General features: G+C 41.5%; 1 protein-coding gene across 1 annotated transcript in view; it reads right to left on the bottom strand.

The window, feature by feature from the left end:
* Positions 1-12,043: 12,043 nt before the first annotated feature.
* The window catches only part of ATP2A3 (ATPase sarcoplasmic/endoplasmic reticulum Ca2+ transporting 3), a 159,528-nt gene continuing 144,876 nt past the window's right edge, over positions 12,044-26,695 (bottom strand). Inside the window, exons 13-21 of the mRNA XM_032216533.1 lie at positions 25,151-25,369; positions 21,891-22,226; positions 21,042-21,262; positions 19,188-19,390; positions 18,040-18,125; positions 16,163-16,296; positions 15,062-15,179; positions 14,117-14,234; positions 12,044-13,474 (exon numbers count right to left, since the gene is read on the bottom strand). Of these exons, the coding sequence (XP_032072424.1) occupies positions 13,455-13,474; positions 14,117-14,234; positions 15,062-15,179; positions 16,163-16,296; positions 18,040-18,125; positions 19,188-19,390; positions 21,042-21,262; positions 21,891-22,226; positions 25,151-25,369 (1,455 nt within the window). The 3' untranslated portion in view covers positions 12,044-13,454. The remainder of the gene's footprint in view (positions 13,475-14,116; positions 14,235-15,061; positions 15,180-16,162; positions 16,297-18,039; positions 18,126-19,187; positions 19,391-21,041; positions 21,263-21,890; positions 22,227-25,150; positions 25,370-26,695) is intronic.

Here is a 26,695-nt window from a genome sequence, read left to right as displayed (position 1 = left end):
CTCAGCTCCGTTTCAAGGCCATTGAGTCAGCACTGTCCAAAGACATTTACATGGGGATGTGGCCATCATGACATCACAAAACCCTGTTGCCTTCCTGTTGAAGTGGTACTTATTTTTCTACTTGGATTTGCATGCTTTCAAGCTGCTAGGTTGGCAGGAGCCGAGGGTAGGATGGGTGCTCACCCTGTCACGTGGAGCTCAGGTCTCAAACCTTTCCAGCTAACAAGCCCAGCATCTTAACTACTGAGCCACCACGCCAACTCAATCATCAGAGTAAGCAGCCCAAGTTTAAAAAAAGAGACTCATTATTACATTACAGCAACAAGTTGATTTAATTGAATGCCATGAATGATGTAATAGCAACACTAAAATAGAACAAAATATTTGAATGCCTGAACTGACAGTAGTATTTTTTTTGGCTTTCCTTTTGCTTTCCACGCTAATCTGTGACTATGTCAACCATAAATTTAAATGTATATTTTTAATCTGAATATTTTATGAATACGCATATATACTGGCCTATTTCCATTGAGCTGGATCCAATTACCCTATTTTCCATAGAAATATCACTTTGAATAGTGAAATTTGAATATTGTGACCGTTTTGTGGTATTCATGAATGGTGTGCTAATTGAGATCCACCTGCATGTTTGTATATGTATATGTACTGTATCTATATTCTGTTCTTTGTACGAATGCTACAGTGCTTGCTCTCTGTCCTTCTGTTTCTAGCTGAAAGGAAGGAAGAACAAGATAAGGGATCTGAAGAACACAGATTAAACCATCAACTGGCAAAATTTAAAGCTGATAAGGAGAAACAAAGTAAAGAAAGTATTTATCTGTCAGGACTGCCTGCTGGTGCTGACAAATACGATATTTCTCGGAGAAAGGAACTGAAATATCAAACAAGAAAATATGTGAGACCTGAACAAAGTATGGACATGTATGGTGAGAACCAGAACAGATATATAACATGACCCACAGAGGTTCAGAGATGGAAACTGGAAAGCTGAGATTTATCTACTAAGAGTTCTTTAAAAATCTCCCAAATGTGGAGTTCTTGGTACTTTTTGAACTTGGTTGTTTTCTTGCAAGCATTTCATTATCTAAATAGTGCTAGAAGGGAGTGGGGTTTGCTTTCTGTTTATACACAGAATGTGTTGGTAAGAGACAAAGGTGGGATCCTACCAGTTTAACAACCGGTTCACTGAGCGCGTAGTTTAGAGCAGTGTTTCTCAACCTTGGCCACTTGAAGGTGTCTGGACTTCAACTCCCAGAATTCCCCAGCCAGCATTCGCTGGCTGGGGAATTCTGGGAGTTGAAGTCCAGACACCTTCAAGTGGCCAAGGTTGAGAAACACTGGTTTAGAGAATACTTACTTTTCGGATTGCTGCTTGGAAAGGAAAACAGCTGAAGCATGGCAATCCACTCTACCGCAACTCAGCTGCAAAGATAAAGGTAGGCAAAGTGCAGGGGCGGGCAGGCCCACTTGTTAGCTGATATTCGGACGTACAGGTTTGCTCAAACTAGTCTGAACTGGTAGAATCCCACCCCTGGTAAGAGAGCTTCTTCTTGGTAGTTCCTTGATTAAGCTGTTGTTTATTGTTTGACTATTGGTCTGATATTAATCCTGGTGTTGATCCCTTCTTATCTGGGGGTTGATTGCAGCCAGTTGATTGGGACAGAGAGCAAACCCCAAGCCCTTCAAGCCCTGAAGATGTTACCTGACTGGGTAAGGAAATGTCTGCAACAGTGGTAGGATACGACGGGTACGCCCCAGTACGGGTGTACCTGTGTCTGCTTGGAGCACCAGGACCATTCCACCCGCCCTTCCACTCTCCTTACCTCTATTTGAGCCAACTGGGGCATTTGCGCACATGCACGGGGAGTACGGTGTCTGCGCGATGCTCCGCCGAGCAGCTGGAGCATCGCGGGTGGTGGGTACGCATGCGCACGCTGTGTGTGTGCTCATGGTGGATGCCCAGCCCCGTTGGAGTGTACTAGTTGCAATGGGAGCCGGAACCAACCATTGGTCTGCAAGAAAACAACCAAGCTCAGAGAACACCAAGAACTTCTATTATCTGTAAAGTATGTTCTAATAAAATAGTTGAAACTGACATATCCTATCTGTGTCTTCAATACATGCGTGCTGTAATAGTGCATATAAGATGGTATGTCTCTCGTAACTGATCATGGGGCGAGAAAAGGAGTCTTCCCTTGCCACTGTTATTTTTGACAAGCTGCAAGTCAGAAGAAGTAATTGGAAAAATAAACGGGGGGTAAGCACAGAACTGAGAAAAGGAAGATGGGAGTGACTAGACTAGCAATTCTAAATTTGGGACCATTTAGCCAAAAATGAATGGCAGCTTCAGAATTTTAGGCAAGAGTTTTTTCCAACCATATCTGGAGAAATTGCAGATTGGATCGGCTGCATGAAAAGTATGCAGTCTTAAAAACAGAATGTCTATTTGAGGAACAATGAAAACAAATGGAATTTATTATAAAGGCTGGAATGAATGCCCTCAGGTTTGAAGGATTAATCTAACTAACCCCATTTGCACCCGTCATTCAGTTCCCTTCCAGTTTTCAACTGACTAAATTTCCTCCTGCACAGCAAACAGTATTGTCCCCTCTCTTGCTTCAATTTATCTTAACATAATGCACTTCCTTTTCCCTTCAAAATAGTGACAGACAGGAACTATTACACTATTTATGTCTTTATGGTTATTTTCATGTTTTTGCTTCTCGGAGACGCTGAGAAACAGTATACTGTAGAGATCTGTGGCCACTGGCTGCCACCACCATCAATTAAGAACTGTATTCTTTGTAAACATTTCTGCCTATCCTGTCAGGCTTGTTCATTCAGATTTTTTTTACCTTTTCTTGACTACCTGACTGTCTTCTTTGAATGACTTCTGTGCTTGAGCCAGCAGTGTGAACATTGGAATGAGAGGCAGTGATAGATGAACTAAAGGTTTTGGTCTGCAAATAGAGGAATGATATTGTCAGGGTTCCAAGTAATACTCCTAACAAAAGAAAACTCCGAGGCTTGAAGTTCCTTAAAATTCCATTTTATTAGAGATGTCATATTGCTTCATCTTAGAAAACCCGAATCTGAAAGCTTCCAGGTTTTCCCCAGCCAAATAAAAGTCCAGGTTCCTGCCCAGCATCCACATGTCCATCACATGGCCCAATCAGGAACAGTTCCAACTGAAGATGCTGCCCAGTCATAGCCCTCCAGGTGCTGGGCAAGATGTCCTTGACTCTCTGAGAAAGGAATGTTATTTTGACTATATATCTCCCATACTCCATATAATCCCCTGTTCTGGCCCTCCCCTGTCCGGTAATGAACACAGACACAGGGTTAGCTGTTTGCCCCTCTTTATTCACAGCAATTATAATCCTGTTGGCTGAAAGCACAGACACGACTCACTGGCAAGAACTTGGCAGCAACCCAGACTCCAACAGACACAGGAACACAAGGCAGACCAGACAAGGAGTTCTCCAGATTAGTACGAACAGTTGTGTCCTGCAAAAGGACTCCTCCCAAAGTCTCTTCTTATATACTCTCTTGGGAGGGGCCAAGCCACAACCACCTGGACTTGATTATCTCTTATGTCTCCTTAACTGCTGCCTCCGTTTCTCCGCCCTCTGTTGCCTGGCGTCAGGGACAAACTCCCTTTGATCTTCCCCACTGCTCCATGCCTCAGGCGCCTCCTGGTGGCCAACCAGCCTCTCTGGTCCCTGTTCTGAGTCTGAACCCTGTCCTCCACATCTTCCATAGGAGACTCAAAGGGTTCCTCGCTATCGTAGTCCATTGGCAGTTCCAACGGCTCCTGCTGGGCCACAATCCCCCCTCCCATTTTCCCACAGCATTGAATGTGACAGGCCTGAAGGCCCAAAGCAAAAGATGGCTTCCAGACCTGACAGATATATTTAATAGCAAAAAATAGCAAATTTTGGTAAGCAGAAGTCACAGAACAATAGTGCTCACTACAACTTCAATCCTGTTAACTTTTTGTAAAGCTCTGAAGACCCAGACTGTTCTCCCAGGCATTTGGGTCAGGCAGTTAGATAAGCTCTATTAATATGATTTTTGTTTTGGAGATTATTGCTTAACCAGAGCGTTGCACATTTATATTGTGATGGTGGGTTTAATCTTGGTTTGTTTTCCAGAGTCACTGTTGTCCCTTTACAAATGATTTAAAAATAAATAAATATAATTCTAATGAAGAGACTAGCTAATTTTCTTGGCTAAGAAAATGGGAAGAAATCGAGAAAAAAGGAGGAGCAATTAAGAGCAGAGAGGGAAAGCTAATAAAAGGACAGATAAGAGGCGGCGAAAGAAAGAGACAGAAGCTAACCAGTGTATGTAAAAAAATAAATTAACACTTGTAGCTCTTGTGAGTTATTACTCTGAAATAGAATATCCGGGAGCAGTTTTACTAATGAAGTGTTTAGAATTAGAGCATGTATAGAATTACTTCATTATATTTATGTTTGCATTGTATTAATTGTATTACAAAGTTTTATTTATTGAACTCTGTATTTAATTGAGGAGTCCTTGGTGCTCTTTGAAATTGATTATTTTCTTGCAGATGTTTCATTATCCAAACTAGATAACAAATTGATGATCAGAGGTGGTATTCAGCTGGTTCGGACAATGAACCAGTAGCAGAAATCGCCCCGGCTCTATGCTGTCCTATTTAGGCACTTTTTTGATGCTGGGTGCATGCACAGAAGACACATGCATGAGCAAAGCACATTTGCTGAAGGCCGGGGGCATGCGCAGAAGGGGTGCAAAGCGGGCATGCATGTGCATGGCGAACCAGTGGTAATAAAATGTGAAACCCAGTGCTGCTGCTGATGCTACCTAGTCTGGGTAATGAAATATTTGCAGAACAATCAAGATCAAGGAGCACCAAGGATGCCACATTTCAGCCCTGAGCTATAAATATTCTCCTTTACTGTATTTAATTGTTCATCGTCAACTAGTCCTCTGTGTAAATAAGAGTCAAAAATGTAATCCTTTCTAGTTATACTGTCTGGAAAAGATGAGAGGTGAGATAAAATATTATTTTTTCCACTGAATGTTATAAGAAGGTTTTAAATTGTATTTTACTGTCCCAAAACAATTGACTGCTGTACTGTAACTAATTTCCAATTAATTAATTAAATTCCAAGCTTCTTTTCACAAATGCTGTTGGCAAGTCAGATATTCCCCATTCCATATTATCTGCTCTTTGGATATATTTTTTCCTAAATGAAGAGCTTGATGTTTGTCTCCAGTGAATTTCCTCATTATTTTCAGTCCTCTGAATGATGTGTCTTTTACAGTAACAGCTAGTTTATCAAGTTTGTCTTATACAGAAATCAATAAGCGTTTTCTCTATTTTCAAGTCTTTAATGAATCTGTTGGTATGCTATTTGGTAACTCATTCCAGCTTGATGAAAAATCAAGTCCAAAACACTTGTTACTAATATTATTATAATTGATAATAGCTGTTACTATATAATTTTTGAGTCTGTTGGAGATCTGCTAAATACATACAGTATGTACATTTTGCTCAGGTTTTAATACTTAACCACTTTTACTATTTTAATATCCATACAAGAGTTTGGAGAGATTCCTTGGGAGCTGTTCGGAGTCTCGTTGTGTGTTAATTTTCTTAAATAATTTGTGTCACCAGGTAACATTTTCACACCCAGATTTCTCTTCCTAAAGAATTGCTCTGTAATGTATAACTCTGGCAAGCTTACTCAAGCCCTACTGGTAAGCATTAATGTTTATGCAACCTATATATTCATGTGTTCAACATTAATTGCATTTTCCTGTGTGTTCAATCTCCATCATGTTAGCATCCTCAAAATGCTGATTAACACAGCCAACAAATCCTTGTTGTGGGATTTATTTTAATGCCTAACAGTTTGTTATTGTGGTTTGAAAAAAATCACCAATGGATCCAGAACCTTAGCCCCATTCCAAGTTGTGTTACTTGATTTTAACAGAAGTACCATTGACTTCAGCTGTTTAAGTGGGAACATAACCTAGAAAAGGCTATTTAGATCATCATATCCAGCCTCTTTCTCAGTGTCAAAATCCAAGTTACAGCATCCCATTTAGTGGGTTGAACAAACTCAATTAAGGCAAGCTAGTACCTCTCTGGCAATTGGATTTACTGTGAAGCTGCTCTTATGAAGTTGGCTTTTTCCTCTTAAAATTCAATTGAAATCTGCCTTTGTTTAGCATGGTTCATCTTGCATTCTGAAGACACAGGACAGGGCTGAACTCTTTCTATGCGGTCCCCTTTTGGCTCTTTGAAGACTGTTATTATATCCTCCATATAAACACCTATCTTCTTTCTAGGGCTAAACATATAGAATAATAGAATAACAGTGTGGGAAGGGACCTTGAAGGTCTTCTAGTCCAATCCCCTGTTTAGGCAGGAAACCCTACACCAGACAAATGGATATCCAATATCTTCTTAAAAATTTCCAGTGTTGGAGCATTCACAACTTCTGGAGGCAAGTTGTTCCACTGATTAATTGTTTTAACTATCATGAAATTTCTCCGTAGTTCTAATTTGCTTCTTTCCTTGATTAGTTTCCACCCATTGCTTCTTGTCCTGCCCTCAGGTGCTTTGGAGAATAGCTTAACTCCTTTTTTTTTGTGGCAGCCCCTGAGATATTGGAACACTGCTATCATGTCTCCCCCAGTCCTTCTTTTCATTAAACTAGACATACCCAGTTCCTGCAACCGCTCTTCATATGTTTTCGCCTCCAGTCCCCTAATCATCTTTGTTGCTCTTCTCTGCACTCTTTCTAGAGTCTCCACATCTTTTTTACATCGTGGCAACCAAAACTGAATGCTGTATTCCAAGTGTGGCCTTACCAAGGCCTTATAAAGTGGTATTAACACTTCACATGATCTTGATTCTATCCCTCTCTTTATGCAGCCTAGAATTGTGTTGGCTTTTTTGGCAACTGCTGCACACTGCTGGCTCATATTTAAGTGATTGTCCACTAGGACTCCAAGATTCCTCTCACAGTTACTACCATTGAGTGAGGTACCACCTATACTGTACCTGTGCATTTTGTTTTTCTTGCCTAAATGTAGAGCCTTGCTTATCCAGCTCTACCTTTAATATCCACCTTTAGTTACTGAACCCCCCCTGATAACTCTCGCTGACCTTCTTTGAATTTATTTTCCGAATTCTTCTGGACACAACACTTAAGGTGGGAATATTGCACCACAAAATGGACTGGAATTGTGAATTTCTGTATCGTTTATTCATTGGATAAAGCTTTTACTATAAAGAGAAAAAAAAATCCTTCTAGCAGTTTTTCACACTGTTGATAGTTTGGTGAACCTTTTATTAGAGAGGAGCTGAATTTCTGAAAGTGAATATCATGGGGGTGTGTGAATAGGGGGAGGGATTGAAAAGTAGGGATAAAAAATGTTTTATTAAACTAGATAAATTACCCTGAAAAAATTACTGAAAAGCCAAGGATTTCGCCAACAGAACAAAAGAAACATGACACATTTAGAAAGTGAAGAATATGTTTTCTTTCTGTTTCTTAAAACTTTCTTGTAACCCACATGTATCTATAAAGGTGATCTTTCCCCCAAAGCTTCATATTAAAACTTCTTGATTACAAGTATATATTAAATACATTAACAACATTTCATGCAAGATTTTTTTTTCTGTACAGCTCAACCAGCTCAGTAGTATATTCAAATCTATACATTCCCAAAGACTTAGCAAAGTTCCCTACCTTGGAAATATTTTATTTTATACAATGCTGGTGATTAAGGAAGAAATGTGGTGTGTGGTTTCTAAAGGATTATCATCTTAAATAATATTGGTGAATTAGCTGAAAATGTGTGGTCTTTTTCTGTTCAGTGGATAGCAATTTCAGGATTTTGTCAAACTTTTAGCCAAAATGTTTTTTGGGGAAAAAAACTTGAATTGTGAAAACGGGGGTCATTTAATCTTGCAAAGATCACATGGACAGTAGCATTCAAACAAGAATGGAAGAAAAATCTGATCAATTTACAACATAATATGCATATACTTTTCCCACCCGGACACAAAAACCATAATGTCAAAAAATGTCAATATTTGCACATTCCCCAAAGTTTCGATGCAGTCCAGCAATTTAAGAAAATATGTGCAAAAACATGCATATTGGGAGAAAGTGTACAAAAATGTTCTTATGGAATTTTAACTAAAAATATCCTTCAGGATGAAATGGGATGAAATAAACATGATTTTACAACAACAACAAAAAAGAAACCAAATGAAATCAGAAACGACAAGTTTATCCATCCCTATTCAGCCTATGTACAAAGAGACATTATTTCTTGGAATATAGGCGTAGGGTAACATAAACAAATGTATCACGTTTTGCCCATATTGGACACAGGTTTAAGTATCATATTTTGGGATTTCATCAGGGACTGTAGGTTTTCTTGTTTTTAGAGAAGATGCTGAGAACTTTAGATACAAGGAGAACTGCAGAAAAGATTCTCCAGTTTTGATTTTGAACAGAAATGGGCCCTTTGGGAACAGAAGTCATCCCCTCTCCAGACAAGATGGTTTAAAACAGCTGGAAGATAAACAAGGTTACCAAAAGAAAGATATCAGGAACAGAAATACAAGCTTATTCAACAGGTGGCATCACCTTTTAAAGAAGCAGTGCTTCTATGTCTTGAAAAGAACATGCCCATGATTTTAATTTCCTGCTGCATGAGAGATGTAGATCTTATCATACACAACTGTTATTAACAAATAGGTAGAGGGATTAGGAAATTTCATCTACCAAAATATTTTATTATTAAATGCCCTCATACTTATGCATAATTCACAGCTCTTCTGCCTTTTTCTCCAGGGGCCTCTGAAAGAGGGGATGAGTAAAAAAAGAAAAAGGAAGATGGTGGTTACACATTCATGTTCAACTCCCTGCCCCTTTTTATATCTGTAAAACAGAGGTAGGCAATCATAACCCACCAACTGAATTGTTCTTTTTAATCACTCTGCACCCCAAGAGACAGACCTGACTTGGTTAAAACAACTTCCTGGACCTTTCCTGCTGTCAGTAAGAAGATTGATTGGATAAGCAATTTATGACTTTTCTAGGAAAATTTTGAAATGTGTCTCAGTGGTCCAAGAGATCATTAAGAAGGAAAAAAGCAGTGCCAGGAGATAGAATCTTCATACACCATGTATACACCATCTTCTTTTCCCCTTCAAAAGGAACGATGTAAGATTAATTATGAAAGACCTTTATGGTAGAACTCCAAATACTTCAAGCCAAACCTTTGCCCACATAGGAAACATGGAAGTGCCAGAGAAAGATCCCTGAGTTGGCGCGGCAAATGTCTAGATTCATACGGTGCCTTGCTGGCTTCACGGTTAATTGCCCCCCCCCCCCCTTCAGTAACACAGACAACACATTTAAAGTGGAACGAAACTCATGTAAACTCAATGTCATTCCTTCAGAGCAATAAGCAAGCAAGCAAGCAAACCAATCACACAAAGACAAATAATGCAGGGAACAGAAGCCTGCCGATAATTTCAGATAATTTCTTCCTCTGCTGCTCTGTCATATTTCATTTTCCAGGTGTTTTTAGATCAAAAGTGAGAATAGATTGAAGTTGGCTTAAATGCACAGTGCAAACATACCTTTAAAGCTCAATATATTAAGTAGCCTTAGAAAGCATCTATTTCAATAAGCCGAAACATACGACAGCCAATAGCCGTAAGATCTTGGAAGCAGGAAAACAAATAAGGAAAGGAGTTTGGGATTTTTCTCCTCTTACACAAATACGTTCTGTCTCTTTGATGTTGCCAGAATTTTATTCCCAGCCCCCCATGACATATTCTTAAGCCATCCTTAGATACAGTGGTGCTAAGGTTGCATTTTCCTCCCTACTTAGGGATATAATGTCCGTCAAGCTTTATCAACTCTCATTTTCCAGGAAAGCAGATGATTGCCAGGGATGGAAAAAAGAGGCAAGACAGCCAACCAGTATTTTGTCTGTTTTCTACTGACTAGGACTGCGATGGCAAACCTATGGTGCATGTGCCAGAGGTGGCACACAGGGCCCTTTCTGTGGGCACGCACGCTGTCGCCAGAGTGCTCTTCTGATTTCTGGCATGTACATGTGCACCAGACAGCTGGTCTTTGCCGGTGCCAGAATGCCAGAAAATGGCCTGAAAACACCCCCCAAAAATGGCCTGAGAAATGGCCAAAAAAAACCAAGCATATGTGCCGGCCAGCTGGTCTTCGGGTTTACAGTACTCCGGCACGCGAGAAGACCAGCTGGCCGGCGTGCATGCACGTGTCAGAAACCTGAACACCAGCTGGCTGGCATGCGCATGTACACTGGCCAGCTGGTCTTTGGGTTTCCGGCACTCCGGAATGCACGTGCGTTCCTGTTTCGGCACTCAGTGCTGAAAAGGTTTGCCATCACTGGACTAGGATATGGGTAGGAAGCATTTCAACAACAGAGAGAAAAGGCCTTTAGAATCCTCTAAAGTTACCTGCCTTTAGAAATATGCTCATTTCAAAAAAAACAATCCTTATGTGCAAAAAAAAGAGATGAACTCAACCTAAACTGCAAGGTTAAATATCTATGGAGGTTCTCAGTCACCCAGGTCATGGCTGTCCCGAAGGTGCTTTTTCAAGAGGCAACTGGACTTCCTTTGTTTTTCCTGGATGATGTTTGGCTTTTCATCTAAGAAGCTGAACTGAACTGAAGAAGCTTCTTGGATGAGAAGCGAAACATCTTCAAGGAAAAACAAGGAAAGGCCAGTTGCCTCTTGAAAAAGCACCTTTGGGACACTGGGCGATTAGTGTATGAAGTTGGAGTAGTCCCCCTCAATCCTGGAAGCTTGACTTTGGGGCAATCATTATCTCTCAGCCCAGCCCAGCCCCTCAAACAGCTGTTGTTGACAGAGTAAAATTGAGAAGCTCACATGAGCTGTCTTGCAATGCTGGAGAAAAGGTGAGAGAGAAATCTAATAATTCTCCTTCTCCACCTCCACAATCATCATCTGCTATTAAGTACTGTTCTTTTTTAAAAAAATTGTCAAATAGGACACCCACACTTCACGTTAATATTACTGTGTGACTACCTTTTTTTTTCCTGTGGGAGAATCCCTTGACCATGTTGCAAAAACATCTGTCAGATTTATGGATTACACAGATCACAGTTCTAGGCACCCGGCCTGAGAAACAGCCAGGTTTGATAAGTAATGAGAATGCATACTCTTGCCCCAAATGAAGACATTTGCACCCCTTAAATCTTCAAGGACCACAAACTAAATTGCATAAATGTCCTGTGTCTCTTAGGATATGGAGGGAAAAGAATTGCTCTGTCTTTTGCTATATTGTTCATGAATTATTATCTGGACCTTTTTCAGTGCAAGTTTCTTCTTGCGAGATCTATTAAGAATAAACTATACAGAGGGAAGGTTGATACTTAAATCATGGTGTCCCTTTAGGAAGTAATTATTCTGATCTTATGGCACCCCCAATTATATCTTTGAAGGCCACTCTGGACAGTTCATAGAGAAACTAATACTAGCCAAAATGAGTCAAAAGTTTACCTAAAGGTACCATATTTTTCGGAGTATAAGACGCACCTTTCCTCCCCCTAAAAGAGCGAGGAAATATTGGTGTGTCTTATACACCGAATACAGCCATTTTTGGCCTCCCAAAGCCCCGCCCCAGCATCCCATTTTGGCAAAAAACAGGCCATTTTTCAGAAACACAGAGGCTTTTTTGCCTTCCCCCAACCCCCAGAAGCACTCTGCAGGCTTCAGCAGGGCTGGGGGAAGGCAAAAACACCTCAGTTTCTGCGAAAAATGGCCCATTTTCTGCCCGTTTTTCACAAAAACAGCAAGGTTTTTGCCTTCCCCCAGCCCTGCTGAAGTCTGCAAAGTGCTCCTGGGGGCCAGCGAGGACAAAAACTTTTTTTCCTTACTTACCTCTTCAAAATCATGGTGCATCTTATACACCAGCGCGTCTTATAGTCCGAAAAATACGGTAGCTTCTCAGTTCAGTGGCAAAATATTTCATTTTTTTTGTAGGAGTGCACAGATTCAGCCTCCAATATATCCAGTTACAAAGATTTCAGGCAGCAAGTGAGAAAAACGATAGCCAGAAGAATTGTGCTACCAGTCAGATGGGCTAAATGTTGGCTTTTTGAGCTGCGACTGGATGACGAGGAATGGTCTTGGGTTGCATACAAAACATATAATATAGTTACTGTATACAAAATATTGCTAAAACTCACATAGTAATGTTAAAGGTTTACGATCTTATCGGGCTGTATTACTACCTGTCCAGGGTTGCGTGTGGCCTATGGGCCGCGGATTGGACAAACCTGAGCTAAATGGATCAATGAGTTGACTTCTAACGAGACATTTCTCTATATATTTATGGTCACGCAAACATATGTCTCCAGACAATATTTTATATACAAGGGGTATGTAAGAATTGAATAAAGAATTGATATAAGAGAGAAATGGCAAAACTAAAATCTTTCTTTCAAAATACTAATCCTTTCTACACTAATTCCACACTGAATTCAGCTTTCTGGTATAGGAGAAGCTGGGGGTCCTCCTCCATGCAACAAAGCTATGAAAGAATGGTGGGAGAAAAGGTTTCCCACACAAGAAGAAAACATGGCAGAAGTAGATGGCTAAGGGTATATTGAACTTTTCTACCCTCTTTCTCATAAGCCTGCAAGCACAAGTGTTGCAGCCATCTTCTAATTCTAGAATTTAGACATCTACGCAAAGCCAAGCATGGTTTCAGCAGCCAGTCTCCAGTAAGATATGATGAATATACAGTAGCCAATCAGGTGGTCAAACATATTTCTCAAAAAAATCTGATTGGCTACCTCAAGTCACGTGGTATTTTCTGTCTCTTATAAAAGCTGACAGGACTGTGTCAAAGAGGGCCTTGATGGTGAAGGATAGATTCATCCCACCAGGGGCTATTTCTGACAAGAACCATAGAATATCCTGCAAACAATTGCTTGTTTCAAGAGAAAAATGAAGTTCTGAGCATATTTCTTCCGGGGGGAAAAAAGAGATTTTTTAAAAAAGGAATTAAATCTTCAGAAGCAGATCTCTAAAGGTTTGCCTCTATTAAAGAGCAAACTTTGCCCTCCCTCCCCAGCCATAATTTAACTGTCCAGTATTTGCACAACTATATACAGGGAGAAAAAAAAAACCCAGCTACATAACAAAAGTAAAAATAAAAACAAAAACATCAGTTTTTCATTTGTTTTGACAATTCACCCGCATTAAGTCTGAGACTTCAAAAAACATGCATATTCCTTGATGTCTTTTGGAAATGTTCGAGCATGCAATTTCTTCAGTCCCAGGTAAGAGTTTACGATTCATTTTGCGGAGAAACGGAGTTTCTGGTCATTTCTGGTCATTCCTTGGTCTCTTTGCCTGGGGACACAAAGGAACACAGGAAACAACATTCTTTTAAAAATAAGTTACATTGTGTTGACCTTTCCTTAACTGGACACAATTTAATAAAAAAAGAAAAGATTTTCTTTGCAGGAAACATTTTTTATCATCTTATATAGATTCAATCATTGTTTTTTGCCATAACGTGATTTCTTTCATTTTGTTCTGACCGAGGCTTCCCAAGAGCATACAGCAAACTCCCGGTCTCGACGAAAACCCCTTTTATTAGTTTACTGTGAATTCTGCTCATTCACATCCAGCAAAGTCTTTCCAGGGAGGATTTACTTTAATTTAATTAATGTTTTAAGCCACGCACAGTCGTTGGATATGAGGTGGGCAGCAAATAAATTTCATAAATAAATACATTTCATAGATAAACAAACAAACAAACAAACAAACAAACAAATAAATAAATAACTAGCTTTCATTGCTTGTTCATAACAGCTCTGGAAAATGATGCTGCCATAATTTAAAATATTATCTTAATTAAATCAGGAAGGTTTGGGTTTTGGTATTTATTTTATACTGTCTCTTCTACTTTTGCAATCCAAACTGTGCCTTACATCAACACAATTAACAAGCCACGAAGCTGACGGGGAATCCCGCTGCAAGGGCACTCACCATCTAAATGGTTACGGGAGAGATACTTCAAGCCTTCATCCAGCAGGATAACTGGCAAAGAGATTTGCAGCACTTTCTCCCATTGAGGCCAGCTAAGTGGGATCACCTGAAAGATCAGCTGCAAGATAAGAAAATAATGCGGATTACATCAAGACCTGTGGTGACGCAGTGCTTAGAATGCAGTATTGCAGGCTAATTCTGCCCACTGCCAGCAGTTCAAGGCTCACCAGTTCAAGATTGACTCAGCCTTCCATCCTTCCGAGGTGGATAAAACGAGGAGCCAGATTGCTGGGGGCAATAGGCTGACTCTGTAAACCATTTAGAGAGGCTGTAAAGCACTGTGAAGTGGTATATAAGTCTAAGTGTTATTGCTACGTTCAAAACTCAGCCTGGGAATGTTGTTGCTTCTACAGTGTTCCAAAGAGAAAAATCTGAAGGATACTCAGACTTGCTGAAGTACCAAGAAATTTCAGGATGGGTATTATTTTGGAATCAGGAACCATATGTAACTTTTTGAGGAAGAGGTGTGGGCCCTCCCAAAACCAGGTGCAACTACTATTCATTTGCATTTTTACATTCTTTTGTTGTTTCAGATCAGTGTTTCTCAAAGTTACCAACTTTAAGACTGGGAAGCTTCACTCCCAGAATTCCCCAAGGAAGCTGCTGAAGTCTACAGTCTTAAATTTGCAAAGGTTGAGAAATACTGCTTTAGAGTCTCCTTTCTGTGTGCTTGCTGCTTCAAAAAGGGAGGAAACCCTGCTGTTGATTTTTGGAAATGTTAGTATCTGAATTCCCCCAACTGTGAGCTAAAATCCTGGGATTCTGGGATCCTGAAACCAACATTGCCCATCATTGCCACCAGGAATCCAAAGAGAGCAGTGGAGATCGGGCGTGGCTCAGTGAGATCCTTCTAAATCCAATTTGGGTGCAAGAGACGCTACTTACAGGGAATGGCTTCACGTACAGAATCAGGAAATGCAGAGCCATAGAAATAACAATGGCTCCTAGGAGCCAGATGTTCAGCCAGGGAGGCATCCTGAGCAGCGACTGGTTTTCAGACACACTGTAGAGGAGACAGAAGCTAATCATGCATGCTCAATTTCTTAGCTTTCTGACGGCATCTACATTCTACATTCCCCTGGTTTTCTCTCTGTGTCATGGGTCCAAGGGGTGCTATGGGTTTGCCCAGGTTTGAGAGAACCCGTAACTAATGTTATGGCCGGTTCAGAGGACCTCCAAAATGCCACCCCTGGCTGGCCCCTCCCTGCCCACCCTCCCTGCCCCTTCCACCCCACCTTGCCCCTCCCCCAGGAGCCCCCACGCAGCCCATTTTGGATGTGAGTTAAGTACAGGGCCCATGCGGAGGCTTGGGGAAGGGGAAAAACAGGCCTTCCAGAATTTCTGGAAGGCCGGAAATGAAAACTAACACACTGAGACTACTTTCATTTAAAAAAAAGGGACCGATAATATCTGTACGCTATCTAAAGTTGATAGCTCAACACCTACAACCATACAAAGCACATGGATAGTACAGAATTATTAAAAAGGGTCTCCATGTCAGTAGTCATCCAACCTATGTTGCAGCCTAAAAACAAATTCTGTTGATCCTACAAGACACGTTCAATATCCTGGCAAGTTAACTGGGCAGGAACCCCCACCACAGCATCTCACTCCATCCCTGGCAGTTAAAATACCCAAGAGATAAACCAAGAGACAAGCACAAATGAAATAAATGTTTGTTGTCCTTCAAACTCCACTGCACTCCCTAACATGCTGCTTACATGACTTTCTCCAGAGATTTGGACAGGCAGTGATTTCAAGAATTTATGCCGTGGAAGAAAATTATCTAGGCAAGCTTGTTTTCATTCACAGTAGACATCCTCATGCTGCAGGTGCACCCACAAAGCGTGTATCGGTTTCAAGATTTCTGGGAAGAACGGCACTCTAAATCCTGCACTTTTTAAATATTATCAATCCCCCTTTAAAAAAAAAATGAAAGTAGTCTCAGTGTGTTGCTTTTCTTCCTCAAGACACACCCAATAGTACCTGTTGAGTGCGTTGCACATCTCAATTGTCACCAGCACGGAGAGTGCCATGGTGGTTGGATAACGGGATTCGAAGATTTCACAATCAATGCCTTCAAAGATGGGGTTGTCTTCTGTGCATCTCATGAAGTTCCTCTGTAGGCAGAAAAACACAAGCTAAGGCTCAGTGGCTGTGTGGCTGTGGCTCAGAGGATTAAGATCTTCCAAAGCTTGCAGTAGTCTAAAGATTTCTAAGGCCACTGGGGATCGTCCTTACAGAAGGAATTTTACTATAATTTTAATGAAAACATGGGCTATTTTATATTGTGATCTTGATGGGGTTTTTATTACAAACCAGTTGAAGTCTGTAAAGCATAATAAATAAAAACATAAATCTCAGCACGCAGCAAATATTACATGCAATAGGAAAATACTATAATCTTTTCAAAAGGTTAGGAGTTTCTGCTATCTATATTGCACTCAGCACCTATAGGAAAGTCAGGTTGTAAAGCTAAAGATTTAACAAAGCTCAAATAACTCTGAAAACCTGTGGAACAGAAAAACAAACTTTAACAGCCTCTCTATATCTGAATTAAGAAAAATTATGTAATTCTCTTGGGAGATTTCCACAATTCATCACCAAGAACCCCTGTTCTGTATTAACACAAAAGTTCAGGGAAAAAAAGGCAGTGTTTGATTTTTAGATGCTATGTGTCTTCCTGCAGGGATGCTTTCTTGCTTTGTGAACTGGAGAAATGGCAAAACGTATGGGAAAGGAACTATAAATGAACAATGGCAATTTCTTACAAAGAAAATTTATATAAAATGTGTTATAGGTGGCATTAACCACCTGCTAGGTTAGCTAAAACGTTTAAAAATATGTCTAGCAAATGTTGAAAATGTACAGGCAGGCACATTTTATCATACGTGGTAGACTTGTGACGAAGCAAAAAAAAAATTGGGCAAAGAAACATAGGTGGCTAGAAAAGATGATGGGGAAATATGTAGATTTTAAATCTGAACTGTTTTTATTAGGTATAATATCAGAAAAAAATGATAATAGTAGCGAGAATTATATTCGGACAATACTGGATAAATGAAGATACACTGCAAGATTAAGAGATAGTCAAGAAGATATTAGATTGTGCAGAAATGGACAGATTGACATTGAAAATTAAACAGAAAGAAAATGCAGATTATTATCAAACATGAAATCTATTTTACCAGTGGCTGGAAAAAAGAAGTGAAGATTAAGAATGCAAATTTATAATGATTAAGCAATAATTACCCAGACAACATGTTTATTAAGCACTAAGAAATGTATTTAATAGAAAACCAATAAAAAAAATTTTTTAAAAAAGATTCTCTACATTACAGAAACTCCTGCTGTTTCCACAATGCAGTGGCAATCAATAGATATAGAAAAGAACGAATCCCTTGAAATTAAAAGGAATTCCTATGGAAGTTTAATAAAATAAACTAAAAAAACAAACAAAGTATGATGATGTAATTATCAGCTGTCTAAATAACTTAAGAATAATATCTCCACTTTCTTGAAGAAGTAAGATAAAACACAATATGTACATGGTTGTAAGCTCATCCTTAAAGAGCTATATCGGGTTGACTCAGCCTTCCATCCTTCCGAGGTGGGTAAAATGAGGACCCAGACTGTGGGGGCGATATGCTGACTCTGTAAACCGCTTAGAGAGGGCTGAAAGCCCTATGAAGCGGTATATAAGTCGAACTCCTATTGCTATTGCTATTGTTCCTAGCCTCACCCTGATGCCGTCTATATTTACTCTGACACCACGTTTTTGGCTCTGGATGTAACATGCATCCCATCTCTGCAAGATATAAAGATGCAAACTGAGTTTTTCCCAGTTTAAATCTCTGACTTACCAGTTGGTGAAAGGTAACATGAGGTCCTTCAGCATCATACAAGAACCACCAAGTAGCTGCACCTACAGTTGCAAACCCAACATAAACTGCAAAGAAAAAGGGAAATTAAATAAAGGAATGGGATGAAGTTAAATAGCTTTTTGGTCTTCATTATTTTATATCAGGAGCCACCCCAACCTGTTCTGTCCAACTACATTCCAACCACCATCACTACCTGGTCCATTTCAAATAAAAGCCCCAAATCATTGGACATTGTTAATTCGGTCTGTACCCTGCTTCAGCAAAGAATCTTAAGTAGCTTAAACATTACCTATTCCATTCCTTAATCTATATACTACTAAAACTCTTGTTATTATGACTTTTAACTGGGTGAAAGGATGCATTGCACTGCAACAATTTTTGAACTAAGAAACCTCAATTAGGTTAATTTAAAGAATGTGTCCACAACTCCTGAATGAATGAAATTTGAGAAACATGTGGCTGCTTCAATGGTATTGGTAGCTGCCAGGCTGTTGCTGCCATTTTGGAATGTTTATTTTTAATGTTCTGTGACAGTTTCTCAGTCAATCATGCAATCCCTCATTCCCTCCGTGCTGCCCCAGCAGTATACAGATAGTGTGGGAATTTTAAGATCTGTCTCCTTTACGAAGCTACCGCCTTATGGGAAATGTAGTTTCATGACATGTGATCATTTCTGTGTTTTTGATTGGCCACTGGGGCGTTCTTCCTGCACGTAAGACAAGCCCGTCTTTTTAAATGCCACTGTTAACCAGAGAAGCAACGCATGTGCCTCCGCTCAACATGGGAGCCAATTAATCATCTTTGTACATCACGTGATGGGACAGATTATGGAAACTCAGAAGTATCTTAACACTGAACTATACGTTTTGCTATTAAGAATGTCTGATAATAAACTTGATTTGAATGAGAGTCCTAAGCGTGGAGTAAACTGCATGCCCCGAGCAAGCCTACAGCGCTCGAGGCAGAACTCCCTCCCACATCCAGCAACAGTCACTCACTTGCTTTCTGGGAAGGGAAGGGAAGGGAAAGGAAGGAGGACAATTTCTGTTGCTCCTACTGGAGGATTCTAGGATTTCAAATCCACTCATGTGGAAGGGACCCAAAATAGGCATTAAAAATGTTCTCACCTCCAATTGCAAGGTAGCGGAAGAACAACCACCCGCTAATGAGAGGTTCTCTAGGGTTCCGGGGCAATTTATCCATGATGTCAAGGTCAGGAGGATTAAAGCCGAGGGCCGTAGCTGGCAGCCCATCAGTCACCAGGTTCACCCAAAGCAACTGGACAGGGATCAAAGCTTCAGGAAGGCCCAGGATGGCAGTCAAGAAGATGCTGAAAATGGAATACACATATATTTGTGGCCTTCTGCACAAAAATAATAAGGAGCCCGGAGGCTAAAATTGTACAATGAAAGGTTGCAGGAACTAGGTATGTGTAGTTTAACCAAGTTAAGGGCTGGGGTGATATGACAGCAGCATTCCAATATTTCAGGGCTGCCACAAAGAAAAGGAAGTCAACTTATTCTCCAAAGTACCTGAAGGCAGAACAAGAGGAAATGGATGGAAACTAATCAAGGAAAGAACCAACCTAGAACTAAGGAGAAATTTCCTGAGAATTAGAACAATTATTCAATGGAACGACTTGCCTCCAGAAGTTTTGGGTGCTCCAACACTGGACGTTTTAAAGAAGAGATTGAACAATAGTTTGTCTTGTCATGATAAAGGATCTCCTGTTTCAGCTTTGGAAGCCATATTACACCAGATGCTTCCACGCTGCTATCCTGCTTGAGCAGGGCGTTGGTCTAGAACGTCTCTAAGGTCTCTTCCAACCCTGTTATTCCATGTTATTCTGTTATTTTATTAGGGCAGGACCAACTATTTCAGACTAAACCAGAATGTTTAAATCCTTGGCAAATTTTTATAATGTAACACAGTAGACAGCATCCAACAGAAAGCCTTAAAGAGTTGACAATGGTATACCCTGAAAAAGCTGCTTTCCGCAACTGACATCTCTATTGAACCTTGGCACAATATTTGCATAATATACAGTTGGGACACAGTATACTTTCAAGCCAGCAATTTCAAATTATACAATGCAATCCAACAATAGAAGCATCCAATCAAAGACACTCAGACAATATTAACTAATCCAGATGTAATTTGGGGGGGGAGGGGGGTTGTCACTCAGTCACTTTCTTTGAACAGTATTTTCAGTTGGAGATGCAAAGGCCTATTTTTATGTTCTAGGTTCCAGATGCCATCTCTACCTTGTAACTTAGGTTTTGGACAAGTTGTGGAGTTCTCCACCTCACCAGTTTGAGTCCTCTGAAATAGGGACTTTGGGATCCATCATGCTGGGCACAACAGGAAATTTGTACATGGACATGTAGACTTTGAAAGCAATTTGGTGAGAGTGTCTAGAGAAATTCTTCACGATTATAAAGTGCACATCTGGCCTCCCACATATGGGGACTGTTTTCCTCCCTGAACTTTGCACCAGCTCAAATGGAACATTTTTGGTGTTAAAGATTGAATGAAAGCAAAGATTCCCAGATCCGAACTGAATGCTCCCCAGAACAATGTTTGACATAGTTTGCATTATTTCCAGCAATGTGCTGGAGAATTGCCTCTTGTTGCAATTGACTATATGTGGGGACAGGGGGATGGGGATGACATATAGCTCTCCCAGTGTTCCAGTTTAATTTAGTTTAGTTTAGTTCAGTTTAGTTTAGTTTAGTTTAGTTTATAGGCCGCCCAATCCCGAAGGACTCCGGGCGGCTTACAGCCATCTCCAACCAAAATGTCCATCAATAGAATATATGTACCCAGAGCTGAATGGTGGAGTCCTTGATGACTTCACCAAACTCAGAAAGCACCAAGATCTCCACAGAATGTTTCTGATAGATGAAATCTAGAATGCCATAACTATTTTATCTACACTTCATTATTTTCTGTTCTGACCAGGGCTGCCTTAATGCTCTTACCAGACGACTTCTCCAACGTTAGAAGAAATGAGGTAGCGGATGAACTGCTTCATATTGTTGTAAATAGCTCTGCCCTCCTCCACAGCAGCCACAATGGTAGAAAAATTATCATCTGACAAAACCATCTCTGCAGCCGATTTGGCCACCGCTGTTCCAGAGCCCATTGCAATACCAATTTCAGCTTTTTTCAAAGCAGGGGCATCGTTCACTCCGTCACCAGTCTAGAGAAAACAAAGTTAGTTTTGCCCAAAGATGTGCGTAATCCAGTGTCTTGCTTGGGAACTGTGTCCAACACTGGCCAACCTAATGCCTCCAGAAAAATCAGAAGACAAATGAACTCGAAAGCTCATTTAGACTGTCAAAATAGCAATGATGGATAATTCTCGACTAGTCTATCTAAATCTTTTTGATGTGTTGTTAAACTAGGTATAGTTATACTAGTTTTTCCTTACCTAGTCCAGATGTGATAGATTAGTAATTTCCCAAATTTCCACCCAACATGCCCAATAATTCTTGGAATTGAAGTCCAATGTAGTATCTGGATAGCACCAGATGCAAAGACTAGACCAGTGTTTCTCAACCTTGGCAGTTTGATGTTGGGTGGACTTCAACTCCCAGAATTCCCTAGCCAGCCTGGTGAAGTTAAAGTCTTCAAGTTGCCATAGTAGAGAAACACTGAATAGACTATAGATGGATTCTCATCCAAGGAAGGAGAAAGAAACCTGAAGAATACATGCAACCCTATTTGCTTAGTTATTTGAGTTATATCTTGCTTTTCATCTGCATTGCCATGCTATCCTCCAATACCTGTAAGTAAATTTGGAGGATCCAAAGACCATCTGAACTCACCATCGCTGTGATTTCATTGAATGACTGTAAGTATTCAACTATCTTGGACTTATGCGCAGGCTCTACCCGGGCAAAGCATCGAGCTGAACGGCAGGCATTGCTTTGGGCTTCTGGTGAGAGATCGTCAAATTCTCGGCCCGTGTAGGCTTTGTCGGCCACGTTCTCGCTCTCTGAGAAGATCCCAATCCTCCGGCAGATAGCCACGGCTGTTCCTTTGTTGTCTCCGGTGATCATGATGACGCGGATGCCCGCTTTCTTGCACATTTCGATAGCTGACACCACTTCCTTCCGAGGAGGGTCCAGCATTCCCACGCAGCCGACAAAGGTCAACTTAGTCTGCAGGCAAAAGGGAGGGAGGGAATACATCTTTCCAAAGTTCTACTTTCTAAACTTTGGATCTAGGGTCGTGATGGCAAACCTATGGCAGAGGTGGCACGCAGAGCTCTCTCTGTGGGCATGCACACTGTCACCACCTGGTCTTTGCAGGTGCCAGAGCGCCGGAAAACGACCTGAAAACGGCCTGAAAAATGCGCAAAATACAGGCCATTTTTGGGCTGTTTTCCAGCCATTTTTCAGGGCCCCCTTAAACAGCCTGAAAACAGCCCAAAAATGGCCTGAAAACCGCCCCAAAACAGGCAGGTGTGCGCTAGCCAGCTGCCCTTTGGGTTTCCGGTGCGTTGGGGCATGCACATGTGCATGTGTTCCGGTTTGGGCACTCGGTGCTGAAAAGATTCGCCATCACCGATCTAGGGAAAATGTTTTGTGGAGGTGACTGCTGTTGAACCAACAGAAACCAGACTTAGATAGTGCTCTCCTCAGAGCAAACTATTCAAAGTAGCGACTCTGTTGAGAAGTTGATTAGAATCTGACATACTGTACCTAGAAGAGGAGAACCTTAAAACCACACGCCTCCCCACAATAACCCCTGCACAATTCCTCTTGAAATGTATTGCTGTGATCTATTTTTAAGTTAGGAACTTATTATTTTACTGTATCAATGTCTTTAAAAGACTTAACTTTTCAGTATAATTTGTGGCTGGTTTAGATTTATGGGGGTGGATAGATTCTGTAAGGCAGGGGTGTCAAACTGGAGGCCCGCAGGCCAGACGCATCAGGCACAGACCACGCCCACCCCAGCTCCGCAAAGCGTAAAACGTCGTGAAATATCATGACGGCAACGTGATGCGATGAGTTTGACGCCCTTGTTTTTAATACAGTAGTCCTTGACTTCGACCACAATTGAGCCCCAAATTCCTGTTGCTAAGCAAGACAGTTATTAAATGAGCTAAACCCTATTTTACAGCTTTCTTGCCACAGTTGTTAAGTGAATCACTGCAATTGTTAAGTTATTAACATGGTTTTTAAAGTAAATCTGGCTTCCCCATTGACTTTGCTTGCCAGGTTACAAAAGATGATTACATGACTTCAATAGAGATGGGAAGTCCTGGAAAAAAAATAGAAAAATAAGGGGGGGGGGTGTTTCTTCCTAAAGCCTTTTTTTCTAGGAAAATTTAAAAAAAAGGAATGTAGAATATGTTCTTTTCCTATGGTAAATAATATATCTATGACATGGTATTTAAACTATAAAAACATGAAGACCTTAATGAAAGATGCCTGAGCCTTTTTGTTAAGTCTTAAATCATTGCAAATTCTCTCAGCTGAAGACAAACTAATCCTGGAATACAATTCAAGTAACACTGTACTTCTCAATGCAGTTCACAAATAAGAAAAATATGCATTTGTGCCACTAGGAGGCACTGCAGAGGAAAGCCTCTAGTTTAGTTTGCTTGTGCATCTCTGGATCTCTTACAGTTGAGTCATTGTTGTTATGCAGTAGATGATAAGTTTCTGTCCTCCTTTCAGGCCTTAACTTAAGGCCCACTCTAGGACATTGCAACTATCCTAAATACTGTACGTGCCAGAGCACAGGTGGCATTCAGTAGGTTCTGAGCAGTTCTGGAGAACCAGTAGTGAAAATACTGAGTAGTTTGGAGAACCAGTAAATACCACCTCTGATTGGCCCCACCCACAACTATTCTCTGCCTCCTGAGTCCCAGCTGATCAGGAGAAAATGGGGATTTCGCAGTAACCTTCCCCTGGAGTGGGGAGGGAATGGAGGTTTTACAGTATCCTTCCCCTGCATTGGGAAGGGAATAGGGATTTTGCAGTATCCTTCCCCTGCCAATCCACGCCCACAGAACTGGTAGTAAAAATATTTGAATCCCACCACTGTGCCAGTTGTATGCCAAGCATCAGAATTTTGATCATGTGACCACGGGGATCCTGCAAGGCTCATGAATGTGAAAAAAAATGGTCGTAAGTAACTTCTTTCAGTGTTGTAACTTTGAACGGTCACTAAATGAAGGGTTGTGAGTTGAGGGCTACCTATAGAGGGCCTATAAAGACCCTCGTACCTTCTAGCCAAGGGGTGTCAAACTCAAGGCCCTAAGGCCAGATCCAGCCCATGGGATGCTTAGATCTGGCCCGCAGGGTCACTCCGGAAACAATGAAGGACCAGCCCACGGTACCTCTGCCAGCGAACACAGGCTCCCAAGCTCTGTTTGTGGCTGGGATGGCCAGCTGCAACCCTCTGCCAGCGAAAACGGAGCTTGGGGAAGGGGGGGGGGCTGTTTTGCTGGCAGAGGGTTGCAGGAGGCCATCGCAGTCAAAAACAGAGCCCGGGAGCCCGTTTTTGCTGGCAGAACACTCAGGCCACCACAGGTGCCCCTGACACAAGTGATGGCCACGACTAGCTCAGCCACACCCACCCCGGCCCCTAAAGGCAGTGATAGCGAACCTTTTTTTTCCCTTGGGTGGCGAAAGCGCACACGTGCCGACACCTATAATGCAAGGCCTCCCTGCAGGCCTCCCCCCCATGCGCAACCCCCGTGTTGGTGCTAGCAGGCCTCCCCAAAGCCTTCTGTGACCAAAAACAAGGAGGTGGGGGTGTGCTGTGCTGCGCCCCCCCTGTTTTTGGTCCCAGGAGGTTTCAGGGAGGCCTGCTAGCACCAAAATGGGAGGTGCGTGCGCGCCATTCCCCCCACTCATGCGCGGGCTCCCAGCAGAGTCCCCAAAATCAGCTGGCTGGTGGGAGGCCCGTGTGTATGCGCAGTGGAGCTGACTTGGGCGATGGCTCGCATGCCCGCAGAGAGGGCTCTGCGTACCCCCTGTGGCATGTGGCCCCTAAGGTAAAACACAACCCTGATGCGGCCCTCAATGAAATTGAGTTTGACACCCCTGCTCTAGCCAGCCTCACTTACTTCATAGTTGACGAACTGGTTGGAGTCATCGAGATGCATGTCCTCTTTCCGAGGTGGATGGTCTCTTGTGGCCAAGGCGAGACAGCGTAGAGTGTCGATGCCGGTACCCCATTCCCGGATCTTGGAGAGGATCTTCTCTTTGATGGAAGAAGTCAAAGGGACTTGCTTTACGCCGACACGAACGTAACTGCAGCGCTCAATGACACTTTCCGGAGCACCCTTGAGAAAGAAAAGAAATTTCTGAACTGACCCAGGCGATCCAGCAGGTAAGCTCTTAGAGACCTATGGAAAGTGTGTGTGTGATTTTAAACCCTGTAAATGTTGGTTTGGCCTTGCCTCCAAAAGTTTTAGCCTAATGTCGTTTATTCATCTAATCAAAGAGGAAATTAGTAAACATTTGAATAGTAAAGAAATGAAGGGCATTCAACATACTTGGAAGTTTATTTTATTTTAAATTTATGTCTGTGATGTGATTAGCTTACATTTGAAAATGTGATCAATGGCCGGAGGCAATTTGCTAAGTTGTGTGAAAAATAAATGCTTCTTCCAGCAAAGGATAGTTAATTCATTAGGTCAGAATGCTTATTTTCTCTCTCCAAATACTAACTGAAAACTGATCAAAGAGCACCCCCTAGTGGAAACACAGGACTTTAAGGGAATCTCTACGAGATTATATCAATATTTATTTTGAAACACAAACATTCATTCTTTGGGTCAAAGTTATCAGGGAAAGGGAAGAAAGAGTGGGGAAAAATCCAACAGGCACAAATCATTTCCTTACTTAAAGCAAAACCATTGTAGGAAGTTAGCACCCACCCCTCTCCTAGAAAAATGAAATATTTTAGGAAATATTAAAAGGGCAGAATATTTTCCATAAAAAGAGAAGTAGAAACTCAGAGAGGCAGAAACTCATTCCCACACCTTTGTTAATGGGCCATTAAGGCCTAGGTCAGTCTATTCTACATAACAAAGATCTACCCCATTTCATTGTTCTTCACTGCACCACCCACCAAGTTTCAACCAAACTTGGGTTGAACAACCTACAAAGCTAGCTATGACCTCTGACAGCAACCAATCAGGATACTCTTCTGGTACCTCAAGAAGTTCAAAGCCCAGAGTGGGCATAAAACCCAGGAGGTTTCAGCATCTCTTCCCCTTTTTCACCCAGGAGCTCCATGTGATCCTGTCCACCATTAAACCATCTTTCTAAACAGCCTCCATGTTTCCAGTGTCTTTTCCCCCACTTGGAACTGAACCTAGATGGACATTTCTTCCAACACCATTTTGCTGCTAAAGAGACAGAGTTGAATCCTCTAGAGCAGGGGTGTCAAACTCACGTTGTCATGGCGGCGTCACATGATGTAGAGGGACTTCACCCCCTTTGCTAAACCAGGCATGGGCGTGGCCAGCCCATGAGTCATCCAGCCTGCGAGCTGGGAGTTTGACAATCCTGCTCTAGAGCAAAATGGGCAACACTCCTTTGTAACCTGTGAACTTCAACTCCTGAGCTAGCATGACTGGTTTGGCTGAGGAATTCTGGGAGTT

Source organism: Thamnophis elegans, chromosome 4 (assembly GCF_009769535.1).
Source record: "Thamnophis elegans isolate rThaEle1 chromosome 4, rThaEle1.pri, whole genome shotgun sequence".
In the NCBI taxonomy this organism is placed as follows: Eukaryota; Metazoa; Chordata; class Lepidosauria; order Squamata; family Colubridae; genus Thamnophis; species Thamnophis elegans.
This window is presented reverse-complemented; position numbering and strand designations above follow the sequence as displayed.